General features: G+C 38.2%; 1 protein-coding gene across 1 annotated transcript; it reads right to left on the reverse strand.

Moving 5' to 3' along the window:
• Ppa1 (inorganic pyrophosphatase 1) lies at window positions 1–25,659 on the reverse strand. The gene is made up of 11 exons (XM_047553963.1): window positions 25,486–25,659; window positions 22,579–22,637; window positions 15,838–15,891; window positions 14,527–14,646; window positions 12,759–12,845; window positions 10,633–10,759; window positions 6,922–7,049; window positions 6,188–6,273; window positions 2,940–3,009; window positions 1,496–1,538; window positions 1–358 (listed from the first exon to the last, which is right to left on the reverse strand). Exons 1-11 carry the CDS (start codon window positions 25,547–25,549, stop codon window positions 327–329), a joined length of 870 nt encoding a protein of 289 aa, XP_047409919.1. The 5' UTR covers window positions 25,550–25,659; the 3' UTR covers window positions 1–326.
• Between the last annotated feature and the right edge of the window lie 720 nt (window positions 25,660–26,379).

A 26,379-nucleotide genomic window follows, 5' to 3' on the forward strand; every position in this document is an offset into this window, starting at 1 on the left:
CAAGTTTCATCAAAATAATTTTATTTCCTAACAACATGGTAAACATATACATCCAATATGTGTTCATCTTGCACATCTATTCACAAATGACTTCCAAACCACAACTGCTTTGACATTTAAGCATGTACTAAAGTTGTCTTAGCTGAAATATGAAAAATGCTTTTGGACAGATAACATTCTGAATATATTGAATTGGTCACAGAAGAATTTGCTTTAGTTAGATGCGTTCTATAAATTTAAAGCTTTGAAAAGCTACTACTTTTGCATCTAATACTTCCAGATGAATAGGATGCAGCAGTATCAGCTTGTATTCCAGAGAAATCCCATCAGTTTTTCTGGTGATGGAACCACTTATCCACTGTATTCAGAAAAAAGAAAAACAAATCAGAATCCCTGTTGAGAATCAAAATTACACAACATATAGCAATACTATACTTGCTTTAATGGATCCCAGTACAGATTATCTCAAAACATAAATATAGCAATCCTCCTGCCTCAGCCTCCTGAGCCACTGGGATTATAGGTGTGCACCACTGCACCCAGCTGGGCTTCCTTACTCTTGATGCTAATGGTACAATGTGATTTTCAAATTCGTTTAAATGGCAGAAGCATTTTCTTATCAGAAGAAACAGGTTTCTAAGATCTAAAGAGGGAGAGAGCTATTTTCCAGATGAAGGAGTTGGTGACCAGATGGGGATGTGGAGCCCAGCCCACTCAGGGTCCCTTCCACATTGTCCATGAGGCATGTACATGATCTCGGAGGAATACTGGGTCACAGTTTAGAAACCAGAGTGGCACTGAAGGTGCTATGTAGCATCCTTCTTCACATACGCTAGGAAACTCTAAAAATGTTTATCTTTTCCTTCTCCTTCCATGTGTTATTTGGTATACTAAATATGTATTTATACATAACATGGATGAACCTGGTGCACATAATGCCAAGTGAAGTAAGCAAAGCACAGAAAGACAAATACAGCATGATCTCACTTATATGTAGAATCCAAAAAAGTTGAATTCATAGAAGCTGAGAGTGGAACGAACGGTGGTTGCTACGGGCAGGAGAGTGGAGAGAGTAGATAGGGAAAGGGGAGATATTGATCCAAGGATACAAAATTGCGGCTAGACAGGAGGAACAAGATACATGGATGTGCTCCACAGTATGGCAGCTGTACTGAATAACACACTGCCCCTTCCTTGCTTTCACGCTAGGGACTGAACCCCAGCCTTGAGCAGTTTACGCTCTACCACTAAGCTACACACCCAGCCTCGCTATGTATTTCAAAACGGATCAGTGCTATTTTAAACGTTTCCACCCCACAAAAAAGGTATGTGAGGTGACATATTTAAAGCTGATCTAATCATTCTATATTATAACATATCAAAACATCACACTGTGCCCCATAAATATATACATCTGTCAGTGAAAAATAAAATATATGATTTAGCATATATATACATAATTTTTAATGTAATTTTACTGGAATGTAGACCTTACCATCTGTTGGTATTGTGCAGGCAGATTCACATGGTGGTGGTAACTAAAATAAAATATTAAAATGTAATATTAAACAACCTCAAAGTATACTGGCAAAATTTAAAAGAATCTTGACAAAAGGCTACCCTAATTTTTAGGTTCTAAAAATAATTTACAATAGGAACAGTGCAAGTTTTAAAACTAACATATTCAAGACTCTTCAATTTTAGTGACACAAAGGAGAATAAAATTTTTTAAACAAAGAACAAAAACATTTGCATATAGAATAATTTTATATATATGCACACATATAACGTATAGATACAGTGTTTGAAAAGTCAAGTTATAATAATCAATCAATGGTTTTTCTCTTCCAGTTTTTCTTATTTATCTCAAATGTTGTCAGGATTCATAATTGACAAAGATGAGTCCTAATATAATAGGCTAATATTAAGTTGTACTGCAAGACAGTCACAGAGATTTATTTGTTTATTCATTCATTCATTCATTCATTCATTTGCAATTCTGGGGATTGAACCCAGGGCTTTGACCATGTGAGGCAAGTGCTCTGCCACTGAGCTACACACATCTCCAGCCCTTTTTTTATTTTGAGGAAGAATCTTACAAGTTGCCCGGGAAACTGATCTGGAACTTGCCATCCTCCTACCTCAGACTCCTGAGTAGCAAGGACTAAAAGAATGTACCACTATATAACTAATTAAAACTAAATAAACAAAAATCAAAAATGGTGGTCAGCAACTTGCTAAGAGGAAAAAAAGCATGTACCACTATGCCTGGCTATTTGCCTTTTTAAATACTATAAATGATAAGATTTTTAAGATGACTGGTTCAGTACAAACCAAATAATTAAAAATCCAAAAACAAAATTACTGTTTTGATGGATGGTTTGCTATCTCACATGACAGTCTTCTCTAGTATTACAATCTGCAATGGTACCTAAAATTAAGTAACTCCCTCAGTCCTTGCTATAATGAAGACAAGTAAATTCCCATTGGTTCTCTTGTGCAAAATGGGTTGATAGGTTAACATGTACTTGGGTTACCTGGCACATTCTGGAGTCATTCTGATTTTTATAATTGTACTACTTTGCTATCTGTCCAACTTATGGTTCACTAGGATCATTCCTCAGCTTCTCACTTGGTCAAATGTCTACTTATGGGTTCTAATTTCCAGACTTCACACAATACTTTGCATACAGGAGGTACTCAAATTATTTGTTAAAGAAGCACTTTCTCTCCCTATTTGACAACATATCTTTTATCACTCAACCTTTTTTTTTTTTTTAATATTCTTAGTTGTAGATGGACATAATACCTTTGTTTTATTTATTTTTATGCAGTGCTGAGGATCAAACACAGTGCCTCACATGTGCCAGGCAAGCACTCTACCACTGAGCTACAACCCCAGCCCATCCATCCTCTTTTTAAAGAAAACTTTTACATACAGCATCCACAATGGCTTTGGCAGCATCAGGATCACACTTGAAGGGGCTCTCAGACACTGTTGTATTCATGCTATTGAGAAAACAAAAGTAGTCAAAAGACAAAACAACAACAACAACAAAATCCTCTCTTTTAAGAGTTAAAAGATAAGTTGAAGATGGTAGACTTTATGATATTCAAGTTTGGTTAGCTGAAAGCTTTCTCACCTATATTAAACATTTTAATTATTTATTTTGTCAAGGTAAAATTTCTTGTGGTTAATTTTACTCAAATATTCAGATTTAAGATTTAAGTTCAGATTTAAGAATCTGAAGATTGGATACTTTTAGTTCTCACTGAAATAGCTGAGAAATACCAACTGAAATGAGAAACATTTTTCCTAATTGAAAAAAATGAAACAAAAATATCCCGTCTCTATCAGTGCTATGGGACATCTGAAACAAGACACTCCTGGCAAGAGTAACACCTGGCTTGACATTTCTGAAAAATAATTCTTTAAAATGTAATCAAAATTCAAAAGTTCATAAGCTTTGATAGAGAAATTTCAACTCTGAGAACCCAATACAGATTGAATGGTGATCTACAAAGATGCTCCAATACTAGTGTATGGTAAACCAGTGTATTATTGATAATAGCAAAAAATTGGAAGTAACCAAAATGCCTAATAAGGGATGATGAAAAATGGTTTATCTACAAGATGGAATATTATACAGATAGAATGTTATACAATATTATAATGGGAAAATGCTTATAGTATGGTGTTAAATTTAAAAAGCATAAATGAATTGTGCATGCAATATAATTATAACTATTTTAAAAAGCATTATGTACTTACATAAAGGACTAGGGGAAAAACCCTCTAAATATTAAGAGAAATCTGGAAAGTGTGATTATGGGTGATTTTTTAAAAATACATAAAAAATACATGATCTTTTTACTTACCTGTAGTTCCAACTTTCTTATTATAGTATTAATATATAATATATGCATAACAAAAAATATTTTATTAAAATGAGAAATGAAATGTCTTCATTCCATTTCCGTTACCTGTTACCACTGATCTACATCCCCAGTCCTTTTTACTTTTTATTTTGAGACAGGGTCTTGCTAAGTTGCGTAGGGTCTTACTGAAGATGCTGAACTTGTAATCCTCCTGCCTCAGCCTCCAGAGGTGCTGGGATTATAGGCATGTACCACCACAACCTGACTATATTTTCACACAAATGTGTTAACTTTTCTTGTTTTTGGAATGATGCTGTTTTCATTTTATAGGACATTATCCTGATACAGAATAGAAGATTCTTAGGAGAATTATTTTTATACATTAGGATTTTCTTACACTTGAGAAAAATGTAAGCCATGTCTAAGATATATTCACTGTGTACCCCCCCAAAAAAACGCATTTAACTGCATTTTAAGCAATGAATAAGACCATATATTCTCTTATAAATAAACTTTGTTTCCCTACCTTTTTCCCTTCACCTATTAAGTCTTTTTTCTCATCAACTTCAATAAGATATTTATAAGTTAAGGAATCAGGCCTTTGTTATGCATTATTTAAAAAAGGAAAGTGTTCCAGCATCTTTTAATATATAAAAGATAATATCATTTATAAAACTTTAAAAAAATGGATCGAGTTTTACATTGTGTTTAGAAAGGTTATACCTACTACAAGCAAAATACCTATGCTTGTTTTTAGAAATTTTTAATGAATTTTTCTGTCTGGAATTAGATACTGATATAAGACGGGTTATAAATGCAAATGCTGGCAGAGAGAACCTAATTAACCTGAGTATAAAATTGGTTGGATGTAAGAAAATTGGTGCTGGGATGTTGTCCACAGGGCACACACTGAGCACCTGCCTAGTTATAGCATCTTTTAAAAACAAAACAGCTGGATCAGGATGGTGGTTACCAGTATGCACACTTGGTTTTAGGATTATAAGGAGAGAGAAATCTAGCTTTCTTTTCTTCCTTAAGCCAGCTGGTCCAAAACCATTAATTCAAAATACATTCTTTATTATGAACTAAATTCCCAGGTCTACCAACTGTAACCAAACACAATCATTTGATTTTTTTTTTCTTCAGTACCAAACATTAAACAACATGAAACTACCATAATAATTAACACTCCTTTCTACCTCTACTACCTTTGTTTTTTCTTTTCCCTGAGTTTTCCTGGTTATTCACACATGTAAATCGTTTCTAGATGAAACTGAACATCATTCTTGAAGTTTATCTTTCTATTTAACATCTTTTATATTCCTCAACAGAATCTTAAAAAGTTCCTTTTCTTGGGTCTTGCAGATTTACTGTTTAACCTTGGTGTTTTTAAATTTGTGCATGGGGAACAGGTTACTAGAATTGAACCCAAGGGTACTCTACCACTGAGCTATATACGTCCCTGATTATTTTTAGTTATGATTTTGAGATAGGGTCTCACTAAGGAAACTGCCAAGGCTGCCCTTGAACTTAGGTTCCTCCTGCCTCAGTCTTCTAGGTAGCTGGGATTACAAGGGTGTACCACCATACCCAGGCTTTTTCTTTATCTTTTTCTTTTTTTACGGTTTTCTGGATATACAATATCAACTGTATCAACTTGCTCTGCCCTTTCCAATTTTTCTACAGCTCATGTCTTTCTGTTATCTATTTCACTGACTAGTATTTTCAGAAAACAATAGTTAAGTGATTATAGTGGGCATCCTCTTGAGGAAGTCCACAGTACATTAAGAACACAGGTTTGGGGGCCAGACATGGGTGTGAGTTCTTGCTCTAACACTTATTCTGGAGTAACTGTGATTATGTTCAATTTCCCCCACATCTCTGTTATAGGCTTGGCAGATATTAACTGCTTCATAAACATTAGCTATTATTAGTGATAATAAATTCAGTGTGCACGGTAGATACTGGTGTAGTTGTGATGCATCTTACATTTTTACATCAGAGGATACTAACCCTTGCACTGTCCTTATTTTTTACATTCTGAACTCCCTGATGCTAGGAGCCTTTCCCAATACCCTCACACAGATCTGACCTCACTGTCCCCTTTAAGTTTTAGTTTCTACTTGTTCAGAGTGCTTATGAACACTTTCAGTTATCTAGGTATTTAGATTCCCATTCACTTGAGCACTGACAAAAGTGGTTCTTTACCATGTGAATGTAACAGTACAATGTTTTATGGTTACAAAAACCTTTGGAGCAAACTGGTTTGCTCTGTGTATTAAACATGCAGGAGAGAGGGAACACTTACCAACTGATTCCTTTTCCATCCGTTTTCTTAGTCACTAGTGCTTTCCAATAGTCATGAGTGCTTTTAATAATATCAATTGCAAAGTCCTATAATTTGAAGAGATATGCATTACAATGTAGAAGTGGGTTTTTTTCTATTATCATATTTCACAGCATAATTGTCATGGATTTTGTCAAATTTTGTAAACAATCATTATGATGTGAAGGTTTTTTTAGTTGTATTTTATAATTAGGGATTTAACTCAGGGTTAACCACTGAGCCATATCCCCAGCCCTTTTTACTTTTTATTTTCAGACAGGGAGTCACTAAGGTCCTGAGGGTCTCTCTTAGGTTATTGAGGCGGGTCTTGAAGTTGCAATCCTCCTATCTCAGTCTCCCAAGTCACAGGGATTAGAGGCATGCACCACCATGCCCAATATGATATGAAGTTTTTATTTTAAAAAAATCATGCTGACACTATGTAAAAATCATTTATTACTAAATGCCTTTGGTGTAAGATTAGGAGCTAGGAGGCACAGAAATATGATAGACATTTCCCCAAACCCTTATACTTTCTTCATTTTGAATCACTTCTTGTTAAAGAGAACATCTGAACAAAGGTTTATAAACAAGACACCAAGATTATCTTATATCTTTAGTCTTTTGTTTTATGAATCTTAAATGGGAATGATATGGTTAAGTTATAAGTCTCAATACAAACAGGTCTAAAGCTACAGTTCTGAATGACATATCACCTTATCTTTAAATTCAGCATTGAAAGCAAATTCATTTTCTGGTTTTCCATCCGGAACCTTGTACCTTCTAAACCAGTCCACAGTAGCTTCTAGGTAGCCGGGTTTCAGCCGTTTGACATCATTGATATCTATAAAGAGTGTAAGCAATTTGCAAGATGTGTTATTATTTATGCATTCAACAAAAATATCAAATATGTACTTTGACAGACCTCCCCATTATTGTTTTTTGGGGGCAGTTCTTTACTTCCTCACACTATAAGATGCTCAGGCTCATCTTTTCATTCCCTACTGTAGTCACAGAATCTGCCATTTCTCCAAGGACTCTTGGATCCTCTTCATTGTAGCATCTGTATGCCAGGGGTGCTCATCATTACTGATTCTCCTAAGCCCTCCCAGCTGATACAGAAAAGAAACAGATATGTGCATACCAAGTCATGTATATACACACATCTAAAAATTTTTTCTTTTTTGATATTGGGGATTGAACCCAGGGGTGCTTTACCACTGAGCTACATCCCTAGCCCTTTTTATTTTTCACTTTGACGACAGGGTCTAAGTTGCTGAGATTGGCCTTGATCTTGCAATCCTCCTGTCTTGGTCACTAGAATCACTGGGATTACAGGTATGCGCCACTGCACCCTGCTCTAAAGTATTTCTCTATGTCTCCATCTATTCCTATATTGTAATAAATTTGAGTTCATACTGGTATCTCCAACTCTAATCCATTAATACTTGCACAGTTCTAGCCACACCTCCTTGCTTATCTATAACTCCCACTCCAACAGTGGGTGGTTCATCATCTTCCATCCATTTAATTGCTCAGGTCCAGTAAATGTGTTTAATGACTCCAGGACTGAACCAGTACTGCAATGAGAAACAACTTTACCAGCTAAAGTACAATGCTACGTGCAGTTCTTTCTGCCTTTGGTCTTACTAACTCCACTCATTTCTAAAGTGATTAAGGTCAACACCTTTTCTCCTCCTTGCCTCAGGGAGGTTATTTCACACATTTGTATTAAAGTTAAGATTATTTTGTCATAATCTGCATTTCATCCTAGAGTAGCCCTTGTAAATGATTCTTTTAAAATTTAACATCTAAGGTTCACTCCTATATTGTGTATTAGCTAATCTATTGCTATTAAAAAAAAAATCACAAACTTAGATGCTTAAAATGACATAGATTTATCATCTCAGAGTTCTGTGGTTCAGAAGTTCCATAGTGCCACTAGGTGTCAGCAGAGCTGTGTGCCCTTCTAAGGACTCTGGGAGAATCTGTTTCCTAGGGTTTGTCAGCTTTCACAGGCTGCCCTCTCCTCACCCCTCGACATTTTCAAGCCAGCAATGTGGCACCTCCTGAGCTTTATCTTGCCATCACATCTCTGTCAACACAGCTGGGAAAGGTCTGTTTACAAGGACTTGTGTGATGGACTGGGCCCACTTGGATACTCCGGGATACTTTTCCCATCATGCCAGAAAGCCCACTGGCCAAGGGTGACATCTTTCCAGTTCAGGGTTAAGAGTTGGGTATTTCTGGAGGGGGCATTATTCTGCCACTGTGAAGATCTATACACATTATCATGTATCCATCATACAGTGCCATTATGAAATAATTTTACTGCTATGGTACAGAGATGTCCATCTCTCAATTCCCAGGTCTGTGAATGTGCTGTTCCATAGCAAGGAGGAATAAATATAGCAGATGGAATTAAGGTTGTTAATCATCTGACCTTAACACTGGGGTATTATCCTTGGTCATCTGGGTGTGCCTAATGTAATCACAGAGGTCCTTACACTGTGAAAGGACACAGATGAGTCAGAGGAGCTTTAACAAGGAACTCAAGTTTGCAGTGATAAAAGTGGATTTTCCCTGAGAGCCTACAGAGGAATACAGCCCTGCTGACACTTTGATTGCAGCCCAGGGAGACCCATTTGGATTATAAGACTAATTCAATAAGTATATAAATGGATTAGAAGTAGAAGCAAGGTTAATTACTGACACACAGTACACACACGAATGAACTAGAAAATGTACGGTAAGTGAGAGCAGCTAGACACAAAAGGCTGCATATTATACAAGTCTGTTTTTTCACAGCATATGGAAAAATTAACTCAAAATAAATCTAAGACTACAATGCAAAAGCTAAATTTATAAAATTCATAGAAGAAAACATAAGCTCAAATCTTTATGACCTTGGTTTCTTAGATACAACACCAAAAACACAAACAAGAAAAGGAAAACAACTGATGAACTGGACTTCCATCAAAATTTGAAACTTGAGTACTTCAAAGTATATTGTTAAGAAAATAAAAGAACCATCCACAGAATGGAATATGGGCAACTCTTATGTCTGATAAAGGTGTAGTATTCAGAATATCTAAAAATCACAACTCAACACTAAAGACACCCCCAACTAGGATGGGTATAATGGAAAAGATAACAAGTACTGGTGAGGATATGCGAAAACTGAAACCTTCGTGCCCTGCTGGCCAAAATGTGAAATAGTGCAACTTTTTGGAAAGTTTAACAGCTCCTCAAAAGGTCAAACATGCAGTTTCACCAACTCAGTAACTCCAATCCTAGGTATAAACTCACAAGAATTAAAAACATGTCCACACAGTAACACACGCAGGATTATTAGCATTGTTCATAATAGCTAAAACAATCCAAATGTCTACACCTGATGGCCACATAAACAAAATGTTATTATCCACACAATGGAATAAAATTCAGTTCTAAAAAGGAGTGAGTACTGATACAGGCTACATGAAAGAACCTAGAAAATGCACGGTAAGTGAAAGCAGCCAGGCAAAAGAGACAGCACATTAGAAATGCATGTATATGAAATATCTAGAGACAAAAGCAGACCCAGTGGTTGCCAGCACCTGGGAGAAGGGGGGAAAGGAAGTAAACCGAACTAGTGGTGGTGGTGTTGGTCGCACAACCTTGTAAATGTGTTAAATACCAATGAATTATACACTTAAAAATGGTAAAATCAGTCAGATGTGATGGCCAACGCCTGTAATCTCAGCAACAACAAAAGTTGAAGCAGGAGGATGGCAAATTTGAGGCCAGCCTCAGCAACTTCGCAAAGTTCTGTCTCAAAATAAAAAATAGGGCTGGGGATGTAGCTCAGTGGTAGAGCACCCTTGGGTTCAACCCCCAGTGCCCACCCCACCAACACACAAAAAGATTAAAATCTAAATTTTAATGTTGTATGCATTTTACACCAAAAAAGGGGGAATGAAATGCTACAACAAGTGAGATAAGTCAGCCACAGAGGTGGCCTAAATTATGATTCCATTCATAACAGGCAAATGTTCAAAATAGGCAAATTTCTAAGGACAAAGTATATTAATGGTAGCCAGGGACTCAGTTAAATGGGGCAGGGTATGAGTGCCAATAATACAGGACGTCCTTTTAGGGCAAAGGAAATGATCTGGAATTAAGACAGTGGGAGTGATTGCACAACTTAGTAAATATATTAAAGGAAAAACCAATAAATCCAAACTACCAGATTTTTTTCTTTCCTGGAACAAAGGAGAAGCTTGCTTTTAGTTAACTGCCCAAAGTTCAGTAGTACAAATAACAATACTTTGTTCCTCCATTCTTTAACAATGTGAAGTCAGTGGCTTACAATTCCAATTATAATTATGGGTTACGTTTGGTGGTGCCCAAGAAAGTAAGAAAGACTTCACACTTAATTTTCTTACCATTATAATTTGCTGCATCAGGATCATCCACGTTAATGGCAATGACTTTCCAGTCGGTTTCTCCTTCATCAATCATAGCCAATATGCCCAGAACTTTCACCCTGATTATTTCACCTCTTGAACATACCTGAGGGTCAACAATCACGGTCAGAACATCATTACAGAATAAAACTGTGAAACAAAGTTTTATTTGGTGGATAATAGGAAATAAGAAAGAAGCCAAATTACTTCAAATTTACCTAAACATTGTTCCTTGAAGCAAACTTTTATTATTTATTTAGGCACTGGGGATTGAAACCAGAGGTGCTTTACCACTGTACCCCAGCCATTTTTATTTTTACTTTGAGATGGTCTTGCTAAGTTGCCAAGGCTGGCCTTGAACTTGCAATCCTCCTGCCTCAGGCTTTTGAGTTGCTGGGATTATAGGTGTGTACCACCTTGCCCATCTTAAAGCAAATTTTTAAAAGCTATAAATGCATCTTTATTAATCTTATTAGGGTTGAAAATAGGACCTGTAAGTCCTATCTTCTTATAGGTAATAAGAAAATCAGTAACATAATTCAGGGTAATTAATAATACTTTTCATACTGTTTTTGTGCTAAAGAGTAAATTCATAATTTGTATCAGAAACAATTTTCTTTTCTTTTTTCTTATTTTTTATTTTTAAGGCAGAGTCTTGGTTTTGTTCCCAGGCTGATCTTGAACTTGTAGATCCTCCCACTTTAGCTTCCCTATAGCTGGGATTACAGGCATATACCACATTGCACCTGATTCAGATTGGTTTTCTTTCTTTTCATTTTTTTTTTTTTTTCTTTTTTTCGTTTTGAGGTAGTGTAGTTTGAACCAAGGGCCTCTTGCATGCTAGGCAAGTGCTCTACCACTGAGCTACATCCCCTTTTGAATTTTTTTTTTTTTTTTTTTTTTTTTGGTGCTGGGGATTGAACTCTGGGTCTTGTGTATGCAATGCACACACTCTACCAACTGAACTATATCCCCAGCCCTGAAAAAAATTTTATTTTGAGACAGGGCTATTGCCAAGGCTGGCCCTGAACCTGTGATTCTCTTGCCTCAACCTCCAGAATTGCTGGGATTACAGGCATGCACCACCACACCTAGCTTCAGATACATCTCTTAATGTGGTTACTTACTTTCTATTTTATAGAGGCCACTGAGTTAAGCAAGTCATACAGTATATCTCAAAAAGTTTGAGGCTGAGGATGTAGCTCAATGGTAGAGCACTTGCCTAGCACATGAAGGCCCTGAGTTTCAATTCCCAGCACTACAAAAAAACAAAAGACGAAAAAACCCAAAAAGACAAAACAAACAAACAAACCACACTCTCTCTCTCTCTCTCTCTCACACACGTACACACACACACACACACACACACACACACAGAAACTTTGATTTAAAAAACATAATGACAACTTTGTTTTTAGTTGTTTACTATTCTATGGCCAGAAAGGGATCATTAAAAAACTATAATCAGTCAGGCACAGTGGCACACACCTGTAATCCCAGCACTTCAGGAGGCTGAGGCAGGAGGATCACAAGTTCAAGGTCAGACTCAGCAACTTAGCAAGGGCTTAAGTAGCTTGGTAAGCCCATCTCAATAAAATGGTAGGGGATGTAGCTCAGTGGTAAAGGATCCCTATGTTCAATCCCCAGTACCAATTTAAAAAAGGAAAGAAAGAAATAACTACAATCAGAATTTCAGAGCAACCCTACTTGATAGAAGAATCACTATTAGAAGCATACATGGTCCATTTGCCTTGAGTCATTTCACTGATCTCCAAATCATCAGGCCCTCTGAGTGAGATAACATGTGCCTCCTGGTGCCCTTCACCTATTCACTAGCTATCCATCTCCTAGGACACCGCAGAATATCCCCTTCTTCTACATGTATGTTTAGTCATATACATGTAAATACACATTTTTTTCCCAGACTAGGTTTAAATGTACAATTGAGGATGTATAAATGCTTGGAAGGAAACAGAAGTTTTGATCACCAAAGAAACATCATTATTTCACTAATATTCATATATTCACAATATTTTTTAAAGCATGAACTTTGATACATTTCATTAACGTTCATCTTAACACAAGAAAATGTCCAATTTCATTACCTTGCTTCCGATTTCACAAACATCAATTGGGTCATTGTCACCACAACAGCCAGTATGTTTATCACTGTGTCCCGGGTCTTCCCAAGTCTTAAAAAAAAGGACTAGGGTATATCATTCCTGTATACACTGCTGACAAAAGTCGATTACGTTGACATTAACAGATAACATCCCATGACTTTTCTGCAAAAACATGAATCTCCAGCTACTTTTTCTCATTTTTGAAATTCTTTATTCACATTTAAGTGTCTTATTTACAGATACTAAAACAGACATGGGTAGGCAGCAATATGAAAATGGAAATGATATATTCTTATGTTAAAAGCATCACTGCTGACCAGGAATCAAAACTAAACAAGTTCAATCAGGATTTTCTGAAGCTTAAAATTACTGGCTTGCTTTCCTTGCTAAAAGGCAAGCCAGAACCCTTGCAGAGCAGCACACAAAAGAACTGAAGCCTGTGCTTGCCAAGGAAGTTAGATTTAAAATGCAACTGCCGTTTGAGTTCTTTTCTTCCTCTACCAGATCATATTTATGACTTGGATTTGTTTGCCTATTCAGCTGGAGTGAAAGCAAAAAGATAAAAATGAAGAGGGATAAAGAAGACCACATCCAACAAAATCAACATAAGAAAGCAAAGGCCAACACACAAAGAAGAATAAGCATGTTTTACTTCTTATTTACTAATGTTCAGCAATGTTTTCCTAAAGGGACCATACTTCAGTGCTAACTGAAGTGCAAGGTGAAGTGCTATAGTTAGGGCCGACAACTTTGTGATTACCCAACAAGTTAGATGAGTTTGATTTATGTTCTAGTAACTTAAAATTGTTTCACAGATTTCATGTAATAGACTTAATGGTGAATAGAATTATCAAAAGGGAAAACTAAAACTGAACATTGAATAAGTGCCACAGCAATAGCCTAGCCAAACCAGAATTAAATAAATGTTGTTTACGCATAATAGACACGACTCTAGTGACTCTTCATTCAAACATTAAATAAGATCTGTGTACTGGCATTCTGGTAGATAAATCAGTAAACAATGCAGATAATCTCCCTTCTCCAAGGGCTAACTGCTTAAGAAAACAGAAACCCCATCATTACTTTACCACAAAGAGCTTGACCCAAAGGAGGAATCAGGTCCTTAAACATAAAGATCAATGGCAATGAAAACTGGTGCGTGAAAGTACACATGCTATATCCCTCCCAATAAACTTCATGAACTGAATGTTATTTATGTCTCAGGGAGAGAGAAAGGGAGACAAGGCCGGTGATAAAAATCAGTGCTTTTATCCATTTCCTTACATTCTCTCTTTACTAATAGACTTGGGCTGAGGATATAGCTCAGTGATAGAATATGTCTGCCTTGTAAGGATGAGGCCCTAAGTTTGATCCCCAGTAACACCCCCCCAAAAGAGAAATCTCTTTACTAGTAGACTTGCCACTTAATCTGGAAAGAATGTATATGTCTTATAACCAGTCCATTAAAAAAAAAAAAAAAAAAAAAAAAAAAAAAAAGAAATATTTTGGAAAAGAATAAACTTTCAAATCTGAGTTTAAATGTTGTAAATATTTAAATTTCAGTTATTTGTGAAATAAGGCATTCAAGGAAACATTAAAATGATCACTACCTCTCCCTGAATTCTTTAAATCTACTATAGCAAACATTTTCTGAAGGTATTTAAAAGAATATATATATATTTTTTAACCAACCAGTTAGGTTTTTAGTAAGTTAAAATAGTACATTTTCAGGAAGTACGTGGAGACATACCTGAGGGATGGCACCGTAGTTCCAGATATACCCCTTGTAGGGGAACAAATTCGCAACATAACGGAGTTTCCCTTTTTTCACATCTTGCTTAATTGGGTTTAAAGGGTCCTTTGTAGCAATCTGAAAGATTCAAATAGATGTTTATGTGGATTTGAAATATTATTCAAATAGGGATCTGAGGAAATAAATTATGGCATGTATGTCTCCTAATTCCACTTTAACAATTAACTTTATCACTCACATTTTTATAATTTGTACTAATATGTTTTCACAATCAGCCTTTAAGTGGAAAGTTTACTTGGGCAATTATCAAGGAAAAGAATATTTACCAATTCCAGAAAGCAACAAATAAAATTGGCTGAAATAAGTTCTAACATTTGGAAAAAATACCAAGATTTTTATTAAAAAGGCAAAATAAATCTAATCCAATTTCATGCTTAAGGCCTTTAAAATTATTAAAATATCTGAGTGTGCTGGGTGTGGTGGTGCACGCCTGTAATCCCAGTAGCTCAGAGGCTGAGGCAGGAGGATCTCAAGTTCAAAGCCAGCCTCAGCAATGTAGCAAGATCCTGTCTCAAAATAAAAAAAATAAATAAATAAAAATACACAGGGCTGCATATATGACTCAGTGATTAAGTACCCCTAGGTTCAATACCTGGTACAAAAAAAAAAAAAAAAAAAGATACCCGATTGTATATAACATGTAAATGTGGTTACTGCCAAAAAATTCAAAAACATCAAAAAGGCAACTATGTTAGGAATCATCAGAAATAAATTAACAAAATACCTCAAAAATTCCAATGAGATTACTTATGGCTAGGATGGCTAAGGAGGAGCCAAGGAAGAATTTAAGAGTAAAAGAGTAAGAGGAGGAAGTTGGGTGTGGAGGCACATGTCTGAAATTCTACCAATTTGGAAGGCTGAGGAAGAAGACCATAAATTTGAGGCCAGCCTGGGCAACTCAGTGAGACCCTGGCCAAAATGAAAAAGAGCTAAGGGTATAGCTCATTGGAGAGTGCCCTGGGTTCATCCCTTAGTACCAGAAAAAAAACAAAGAATAAGAGGAGGAAAAGTAATGCTAGGTTTTGAGGACATCAGGAGCAAGGTGTGGGGAAGGAAAGTTTGGAACATGTTTACAAACAGTAAATGGCTAAGTGTAGTGGGAGCACAGAGGAAAGACTGGCAGGCAGAGAAATAGGGCAGGGACTAGACAGAAGAAACACTTGGAGTACAGAAGTTTCATCCTCAATCAAATCAGTATGGCTAGATCAGAACTAATATCGAAGTCTGACACTGAAGGTAAAACTTTACCTCCATTTTTGCATTAGACCAGCGTGGAACTTCAACTACCATGTGGAAGACATCCTGGAAAAACAAAGAGAAAGTAAGATGAGCACAGGAGTTAATTTGTCTCTTATTTTGGGAAGCATGCTTGCTTCTTCTAAAATTAAACTGGTGTTTTTTAAAAATATTTTTTAGATGTAAATAGGTCTTTATTTTTATTCATTTATTTATATGTGGTGCTAAGAATTGAATCCAGTGCTTTACACATGCTAGGCAAGCGCTCTACCACTGAGCCACAACTCCAGGCCCCCAAAGTTAAATTGTTAATTTGAGGTCAGTTTTAGCAACTTAGTGAAACCTTATATTAAAAAAAAAAAAAGGGGGGGGGATTTTGGGGGGCTGGAGGATGTAGCTCAATAAGAGAGCATTCCTGGACTCAATCCCCAGTACTGGGTTGGGGAGAGAAACCCCTAAATCAGCCCAATTACTTGATAATACTTTAACAAAATTATACAGGTAGATTACTCACATCATTCTCCAAATTTGACTGCTTTAGAAAATAAAAAGGCCTAGAAGTCTGTTTGACATTAAAGAAAAACATATTCCAAAAATATCAGGCAAAGACAATTCTATTGTAATTAGCTTAGAGTCTTAAATTGTGTTGTGTGTTGTTTAACTTTATTCCCCCCTAAATTGTTTACTATAAAGTAGATGAGGGCTGGGGAGATAGCACAGTCAGTAGAGTGCTTGCCTTGCATGCACAAGGCCCTGGGTTCGAACTCCAGCACCGCAAAAAAAAAAAAGTAGATGATACATTTGGGGAAAATTCCTAGATACTTCAAGCATCATACTTTGTCATCTCATTTTGCACATCAAGTTAAATATGGACTTGGCATTGGTTTTCTAATTAAAACTGAGTTTTAAATAGACTACACAATTTTTACCAAGGAATAAAACTTGTAGAGAGTTTTTCTGTTTATAGCCCCTACAAGGGTACAGATGGAACTTAATCTGCAATCATTCTTTTATCAAAAATATATCTTTAAGCTGGGTGTGGTGGTGCACACCTGTAATCCCAGCGATTTGGGAGGCTGATGCAGGAGAATCACAAGTTTGAGATTGACTCTGCAATTCTGTGTAGACCCTGTCTCAAAATCAAAGATGAAAAGGGCTAGGGATGTAGCTCAATGGTAGAGCACCCCTGGGTTCAATTCCCAGTACCCCCACCCCTCCCACACAAATATCTATCTTGAGGGAACTGGGGATATAGCTCAGGAACAGAACACTTTCCTAGCATGTAGAAGGCCCTGGGTTCAATCCCCAGCCCTACCAAAAGGAAAAAGAAAAAGAAAATTAGAGCAAGGTGGTAGTCCTAGCTACTCAGGAGACTGAGGCAAACGGATCACTTGTATTGCAGAATTTGAGACCAATCTGGGCAACATAGTGATATTCCATCTAAAAATAAATAGGGCTGGCACTGTAGCTCAGTGGTAGAGCATTTGCCTAGTATACATGAGACGCGGGGCTCAATCAATGAATGAATAAAATAAAATGAAAATTACTTAGTTACACAACTTTTTAAAAGTACACCTTTGCTATTTTGCATGAAAAAACAGGGGCTGATAAACTATGAGGGAATATGTCAAAGGTTTCAAGTCAGTAATCACCTTGCTGTTGTTTTTAACCAAGCAGAAAAGCTACACAGGTGTATATTCAAAACTATAAACTTCTGTCACTTATTTAAGTTCTGAATTTGTGGGAGACTAAAGTATTCTATGGGTTTCTGACAAGCCTCCTGATGCCTATGGAATACAACATAAAACCAATATAACAGAGATTTTACTTAAATCTGGGACTGAATAAACCACTCTCTTCCTGTATTCCTGTTAAGTACTAACTAGATGGTTTAGAAAATGTAACAAATGTTGTAGTATCATTTCCCAGGTATGAAAACAAAAGATCTGCAAACAAGGTCAGGGCTTTAAAAGTTTTCAGCAGCAATATCCTAAAGGTTCACAAGAGGGAGCTGTTACTACATGAAAGATCAACTAAGCAGCGAAAACCAAAGTTAATTTTTGGGGCGGGGGTCTGGGGGCCGCACAGGGGATTGAACCCAGGAATGATATATTCCTCATGACTTGTGATCTGTTTCCAACACTGGATCTAAAGCCTACTGAACATGACATGTTATATCACAGAATCATACAAGTGGCTGAAATTAGCATTTTTAAGTTGATTCTTCATGTATTTCTCTAGATAACTTCAGAAAGAAATAAGTAAAGGCCAGCCTAGAAAGAAACAAAAAAATCACCCTCTGAAACCATCCATTTTTAAGTTAACTGTTTTCAAAAGACAGTGGTGGTTGTAGAAAGAATTTTCTTCTAACATCATCTAGGGATTAGACATAATGAAGCTAATACCAAACAAAAATAGCTTTACCCTTTTTTTTGAACTTCAGGTTTACAAAATCCCATCAGAAGAGCTCACATAGGGGCTGGGATTATAGCTCAGTGATAGAGCACTTGCCTAGCATGTGTGTGGCACTGGGTTCGAATTTCAGAACCACATATAAATAAAGGATCATCAACAACTAAAAAATTTTTAGAGTTCACATAATTAATAAGGAAATGCTCCAGCCCATAATGGTGCTTTTAAAAAGGTATTCCAGAATTTCCATCATTCCAAGAATATTTTACTTTATTCAGTGCTCACTGAGCAAAAATGGCTCTTAACACTGATTTTTCAGTTTAGGCTTCAAAGTTGGTTTTATGATTATAGAAAGATATTCTCTCCAGTTGTTAAAAGTAAATGGATTCCTGAGCTGGGGTTGTGGCTCAGTGGTAGAGCACTTGCCTAGCACGTGTGAGGCACTGGGTTCGATTCTCAGAGCTGCATATAAATAAATGAATAAAATAAAGGTCTATCAACATCTGAAAATTTTATTTTTAAATAATGGAAAGGAAATATGATGAACAAAGTTTATACCATTGTGCCCCATTTAGAACTGTAAAAGCAAAGGAAAACATGACTTATGTCAACCAAAAAAAGAAATTTGCTCAAAAATTGTGTTAAAAGTCCAGAAGAAGATGAATTAACCTATTAAAGTTAAAAAACCAAACACATACACACACAAGACTCTCAGCAATACTGGTTGAGTATCCCTTACCCAAAATGCTTGGGACCAGAAGCACTTGATTTCAGAGGGTTTTGGATTCTGGAATAGTTACATAGACACTACTGGTTGAGTATCCCTAATTCAATTCCAAAATGCACTGAAACATGAAATATTATGAGCACTCAAAACACCTACTTTTCCCCTTCAGATAACTTCAAAATCACTAAATTTTGCAAATAGATATTCTAACCATATCTATTTTATTTTCTCTTCTTTATAAAATCAAGCAAAAGAGCCTACATTTGTAGTGGTCAAACTTTTCTATCATTTGCAATGACTGACCCTGGAACCTCCCCCAAGAAAAACGCACAATTGCACCAAAATTGCAGAAAATATTAAGTTTCTGAAACATCAACCTATTTGATTAGAAGCTTGACTTTCTTTTTGGAAGGAAAGAAGAGACAGTTCCATATTTACATACATTGCTCATTGTTCCCAACAAGTCCAGGAAAAACAAATAGAAACTACATAGTCAGAACTAGTATTTAACATGAACATTTAAGGTTCATGAACTAGAAAAACACCAACCTTCTAAAATTATAATATCAAGTCCTGATGCCTGAGCACTTTAAGATTTACATCTTTATCTACCCAGTGTTTCATACTGTTTATTATGTCCTGGGGTTTTTAAATTCCTGGTATCTTAGAAGTTCTACCTTCTAAGGTATTCCTGAGCTACCGATACTTTTATATTTGATCTCCAAACAGATGCAAAGCAAAGGGTGTTCCTACAATTAAAAAAAAAAAAAAATTGAGCAACTCCTTGTCCTCACCTATTCTACCCACTAGATCTGGACATAATCCACCTGAGTCACAAGAATTTCCAGGCCTGCTGACTTGATAACTGAATGGCATAACCAAATTAGATGTTGCTCACACTGAAAGAGTCTGATGTACAGTAGAATACACAAACCTTTGGACATTTTTCTTTAGTGGAACTGACCATGTTAAAGGTAAATCTTTACTTATTAATGACATTCCCTCATTACCTCAAATAACTTACCACATTAGGGATAAAGATTATGACTACACACGCAAAAATGTGTCACGTAAACGTAATCACATTGGAATTAGAAAGGGAGGAAGAAAGGAAGGAAAGAAAGGAAATCACATTCTTCTTTAACAAACTAAAACATTTGGGGGGGTTAATAATCCAAAATTAACTTCTGTTGTCCACACCATTGTTTGTTTTCAACAACTTCCCTCAAAACAAAACAAAAGAGCTTCTTCCAGCTTCTTGAGCAGGAATCAGAAGCACCAAGGTCCTTAGGTTCTAGACAACTGGGGAAATCCAGAATTGTCCCAAGAGCTCATTCTTCTGAGCCAGCACAGGGTGGTACAGGGTAGAAGCCTCGTCTGAGTAGCCATATCACAGACACAAGCAATCCCTAAAAGAGTTCAGTGTCACAGGGTGACTGAGCAAAGATGTTTTGCACAACCCCAAAAGGTCATCTCGGTTTCCTATCTTGGAAGACTTGAAGGAGCAATAAAAGGAGGTACCACGACTTCTATGATCATTCTGGTCTTGGTTAGAACGTTGTTCAATTATTATGAACACCAAAAATCAACTATATGTCAAGGGATTTTCCTTTCTCAGCACACCTGCATGCAAGGGTACCATTAATAAACCTAGGGTCATTGTTTCATATCTCTTCTTTATTCAGAATGGCCTGAGACACTACTGTGAAGTTCTTTACATATGACATAAATACTATTATGCAACAAACGGATAACTCAAACCAACCAAACAAGGGCAATTCAAGAGGCGGGAGGATTCTGCAATTCATCAACACTCAGGAAATCAGATGCAATAGTTTCTGAATAGCTAAAATTTCGAGTCTCCTATAGGAAAACACATGCCAATTAGAGGTCCCTCCTGTATAACTATGGCACATAATTGGCCTAGAGCTCCATGCGCTCATCTCCAACTGGGGACCAGTTCAGGCTGGTTCCTCTGAAGCAACATGTAAACTGGATTTTCTGCCAGTGTCCAAGTGTTGATAGGACTTAAGCAAACTTCCTGGCAGAAGTGCAGTACAATATATTTGTCTAGTTCTAAGAGTCACGCTCAGAAAACAGTAAGACTGCATATGCACAAGGAAAAAATTTCATCTTACTATTATTCTACACATGCATTGCAATGTGACAGGCAATATGTATCAACACCGAGCCAAGGAAGGTCAGTAGCCTATGCAGCTTTTTTAACTCAAAAAGCTTTGTACTCAATGTGAATCAAACTTCCTTCTTGAAGAAAAAAGAAATATGAAAGGTATAAAAATCAATCAGATATATGTCCTGTGTCAAGTTCCTAAACACAGTACAAACTTCTGTGAAGGAGAAAAAAAACAAACAAAAAACCTATTTTTTTTTTTTTAACATAACTGAAGTAAAAATATGCACTGGGGATACAGTTCAGTGGTATATCACTTGCTTAGCATGTGTAAAGCCCTGAGTTCTATCCCTAACCCCACAAAACCAAAGAAGTCATTGGTAATCCTCCTACCCAAGGATTATAATTTTTTTTATATGTAGTTGTAAATATTTTTTCTAGAAAAGTAAAGTTTCTCATTAATTTAGGGTAAATGTATCAATCTGCTAAAGTTAGATTTCTCCAGCTCATTGGTACATATAAGAGATCACTAGCCGGGTGCAGTGGTGCACGCTTATTAATCCCAGCAACTCAAGAGGCTGAGGCAGGAGGATTCCGAATTCAAACCCAGCCTCAGCAACTTAGTGAGGCCCTGAACAACTCAGTGAGATCCTGTCTCTAATAAAATACAAAAAAGAGCTGGGGATGTGGCTTAGTGGTTAAGCACCCCTGGGTTCAATCCCTGGTACCAAAAAAAAGAACTGAACAGAACGCTCTTTTTAGAAGTATGTGTACTTACCTTTATTAACACTATTTACAAATCTTCACTCTACTAACCCATTAAAAGTATTAAATTTTCTTGTATTCATTGAATAAACTGATTCATTTTTATGTTGAAGAAATATCAGTCAAGATTTTGTGCTGGCCACCTGGTTTAGTTTTAAACTACTAAGGATGTACGAAGGTTTTAGTTCTAAACACACACAGAAAAGACCAATGTAATTTTTTCTTTCTTTTTTTTTTTTTAACAAGGCAGCCTAAAAAAATCTGCTCCTATTTCTCAAATCTTTCCCCACAGTGCAACTGCTTCTTTAACTGAATAATCTGGTTTTAAGACTGACTTCTTGGGGCTGGGGAGATAGCTCAGTCGGTAGATCCCTGGGTTCGATCCCCAGTACCCAAAAAAAAAAAAAAAAAGACTGACTTCTTGCCAGATGCCATGGCACACACTTGTGATCCCATCTATTTGGGAGGCTGAGGCAGGAGGCTCAGAGGTTCAAAATCAGCCTGGGCAAATTTAGTGAGACTGTCTAAATTTAAAAAAAAAAAAAAAAAAAAAAAAAGATCAAAAGGGCTGGGGGATAGTACAGACTGATTTCTTATTTGGTCAATAAACTTTTCACTCAGCACAATGAGACATTTTAAACATTTGTTAAGAGACAATACATACGTAGAAGTAGCTGATCTGAGTAAAAAGACCATGTTCAAATGACAGATGCCTTACCTTATCTGCATAAATTGGAATATCATGAAATGGAGATATATATTGTCCTTTTTCATTTTCTGCAAGATAAATTTAAAAGGTTATTACTGTGGTTACATTGCCAAATGCATTTCTGTTTTTAATTTAATTTTTTAGTACTGGGGATTGAACCCAGTCTTTTTTATTTTAAGACAAGATTTTGCTAAGTTGTTGAAGCTAGCCTGGAAGTGATCTTCCTGTCTCAGTCTCCTGAGTCACTGGTATTAAGGGCTTGAAGGACACATTTTTAAATACCAAAATTTTATTCCCACACCAAAAACAAAACAATCTGGTTATATATTTCACCTTTCTTGAGCTTCCTCCCAGACTGGGTTTTTTACCCAATACGCTCTGTAGGCATGTAACAGCATGAAACCTATTACGAGAACAGGAACTGCCTTGCATCCCCAAACCTAGCAATGCTTAATACACAGAAAGTGATCAAATTTTTTTGACTGATATAATACCACTCAAATGTTTATATAACTTTTATTAAAAACCTGGAGAGAAGGGAGACTTATTTGCTAAATCATAAATCATGTTGCTTTAAGTGATGTTTCAAGAAGATGGCCATAATGGCTTTTAAGACTAATTAAGATGCAACAATTCCTTTGCAGGTAATTTCTATACTCTAGAGACTCAACTATCCAAAAAAGTCAATTTTTTTCAAACTTCCTTAGGACTGAGGATGTAGCTCAGTGGTAGAGAGGTTTACCTAGAATATGCAATTACCTGGGTTCTATTCCTAGCACCGCAAGCAAACAATCACACACATACCTTTCTCACTATTCTGTTCTTAGAAGACCTAAGAATCCATCCACATTGCATTTCATCAACTTTAAAAAACAAAGTGGAAATGGAAAACTTGTGACTGTTCCCAAACCTGTAAGGATCTCTTCAGAGTCAATGGTGACTTCGTAGTCTATCAGACCCTTATCAGTGTTACGTTGTTTTGTTTTTGTACTGGGGATTGAATCCAGGGGCACTTTACCACTGAGCTACATCCCATTCCCAGACGTGATTTTTTTTTTTTTTTTTTTTTTTTGAGATAGGGTCTCACTAAGTTGCTCAGGGCCTTACTACACTGCTGAGGCTGTCCTCGAACTTGCAATCCTCCTGCCTCAGCCTCCCAAATCACTAGGATTACAGACATGCACCACCATACCGAGAATACTTATCAGTTTTAAACAGATTGACATAAAGGTAAAAAACTTTACTTTCCATATTAAGGAAGGAAGCTAAGAAATCTGATTTACAGAAAGCATGTAAAATTAATTACATAGTTCAGGTCAGGCATGGTGGTGCACGCCTGTAATCACAGCAGTTTGGGAGGCTGAGGCAGGAGGATTGGGAGTTCAAAGCTAGCCTCAGCAACTTAGTGAGCCCCTAAGATATTCAGCAAGACCCTGTCTCAAAATAAAATATGAAAAAGGGATGGGGATGTGGCTCAGTGGTTAAGTGTCCCTGGGTTCAATCCCTGGTACCAAAAATAATTCATAGTTTTAATTATTGATATTTCTTAAATTCCAGAGAGTTCCGTTTGATAGTTTACTTTTGTTAGGATTGAAGTCAAGGTGTGGTTTTGGTCTACCTTAACAGCCATCAAATACTCACTGTCAATACACAACCTAAGTAAAAACACTTTTGTCAGTCCTGCCTGTATAGCTTGAATATAATTATCAGATGATCTCCTAACCTTGAAACCAGTCACTTCTCTAAGCCCATTCTACAAGGAAATTCTGGAGCCAACACTTTTCAGAAATAAAGCTCTGTGAATTATTAGTCAAAAATTCCTGCACTGCCCTCGCTGCTTAATTCCAATATTAAATAAAATGGGGTGTCCCACCCTTCCTGAATTTTACCTGGTAGTTTAATCTTCAACTAGATGTGTAAGCTTTAGGGTTCACTTTCCTTTTCCTTTCAAACCAGGCCATGTTTTGCTAGGTGCTTTGTTCATTCTCTCGGTACTCTTCCTTTCCAGGCCTTCATACACTAACTCAGAGTACCCGCACCTGCCCATTTCCTTTACATAAAACTGGAAAGAGGTTAAAATAGAAGCGACTTCGGTGACACCTTTTTCTAACGCCTCCGTTATCGCCATTAATCTATTCCTAGTATCTAAGGGTGAGAGGGTAAGACAAAGATAAATCCCGGGTAGCTTTCCTGCACCTACAAGGGAAGGTGCGCCCAGGAACAAGGAGCCCAGCCTACGCGCGGCCCGCTCGCTTCTCAGTGCAGGGCTCCCTTGGATGCCGACCTCCGCACCCGGTAAAAACTTGGCACTTGCTCGCTCGTGCTTCTCGGATTGACGTCACCTGTCTAGCTGGAGCGCAGGCTTTCTGTTTCAGAAGGCGCGTTCCCAGCATCGGCGCTGCGGGAAAACACGCGGCGCGAGAGCCGGGAGCGCAACCTCCGAGGCGGATCCGCGCGTGATCCGGGTCAGTTTCCCAGTCCGAAAAGGAGGAGCGCGACTTGACCCGGCTGGGCGCCCACAATCTGAACCAGGGCGGAGGGATGAAGGTCTGTGGGCAGTCACCGCCCTCCGCCCGGTTCTCAAGACGGCAATCCTCTTACGGGGATTGCTTTACCCCGGGCACCTTTCTAGGGTGACTCAGTGGATTCCTGTCCCATCAGACCCTGCCCGAGCCCGACTCCTACAAAACTAGCCCGATCGGATGCGGGTCCTGCCAAGCCGGTGAAAGGGGAGCCTCCCCCGTCAGAGGGCGATGGCCAGAGGGCGAATCTTGTAGTCCCGCCCGCCCGGCCCCGGGGACGCTCCCGAAGAGCCCGGCCCGCGCCAGAGACCAGGGGCCGAGCGCAGCGCGCGGCGAGGCCGGGAATGAATGGGCGGCCGGGAGGAGGGAGGCGCCGCAGGCCGCCAACACTCACTGAGGAAAACTCGGTACTCGAGGGTGAAGGGCGCGGCGCGCTCCTCGCTGCTGAAGCTGCTCATGGTGCCGGAGACAAGTCGCCGCCGCTGCCACACAGCCACCCGCCTGCACGCGGCGCCGACTGACAAGGAGAGAGCCTGCGCCTGCGCACCGCGAGGGCTGGACCGCAGGCCGGTGGGGGCCGCCTTTAGCGCCGCACGGGTGGCGCTCCCACCGCGCCCCCGTCCCGCCCACCCGCGCAGACGCATTCTGCCCGCCAGGCCCCGCCCCCGAGGACCGCCCCCTGGCTCCGAGCCTAGGCCACGTGGCCGGTGCCGGCTCTAACTTGGGCTTTCTCTAGCCGCCCGCCCGCCTAGCTGTTCTCCAGCTAGGGCCGAGTAGAGAGTAAGAGCGCCAGCTGGCAGCGGAGGCCAACTGGCAGTTGACCACTGACCTCTCCACCACGCACGCAGGGAGCTCACCTTTGACTCTCGCGCCTTCCCGCAGAGCAATTTCTAATCTCTGGAGGCGATAAGTCACTTGCTTCCCAGACAACAGGGCCTTACCCGCAGTTCTCTCTCTCCGCCCCCGCCCCCCCCTTCTTTCTTTCCTTCCTTTTCTTCTTTCTTGAGAATTGAACCCAGGGACTCTCCTACTTAGCTAAATTCCCGGTCCTTTTTATTTTTTATGTTGAGATAGGTCTCATGAAGTTGCCGAGGATCTTGGTAAATTGAAAAGACTGGCCTTAACTTGAGATCCTCCTGCCTCAGCCTCCCCAGTGCCTGGGATTACAGTCGTGTGCCACTGTGCCAGGCTCCGCTTGCGGTCTTAAAGGTGAGCTTTTTCTCGATATTTTAGTAAAGTTCAAGCATATTATTGACACCTCTTAATGGCTGCCAGGAAGTTATCCGCT

Source organism: Sciurus carolinensis, chromosome 5 (assembly GCF_902686445.1).
Source record: "Sciurus carolinensis chromosome 5, mSciCar1.2, whole genome shotgun sequence".
Classification (NCBI taxonomy): domain Eukaryota; kingdom Metazoa; phylum Chordata; class Mammalia; order Rodentia; family Sciuridae; genus Sciurus; species Sciurus carolinensis.

What these genes read in the sequence shown, in the direction of transcription:
- Ppa1 (XM_047553963.1), bottom strand. Translation starts at nt 25,549, where the DNA reads ATGAGCAGCTTCAGCAGCGAGGAGCGCGCCGCGCCCTTCACCCTCGAG. An exon ending in CGAGTACCGAGTTTTCCTCA is followed by an intron (nt 22,638 to 25,485) that starts GTGAGTGTTGGC and finishes TTTATCTTGCAG; the next exon opens with AAAATGAAAAAGGACAATAT. An exon ending in ATGCTGAATTTAAAGATAAG is followed by an intron (nt 6,274 to 6,921) that starts GTGATATGTCAT and finishes TTCAAATTATAG; the next exon opens with GACTTTGCAATTGATATTAT.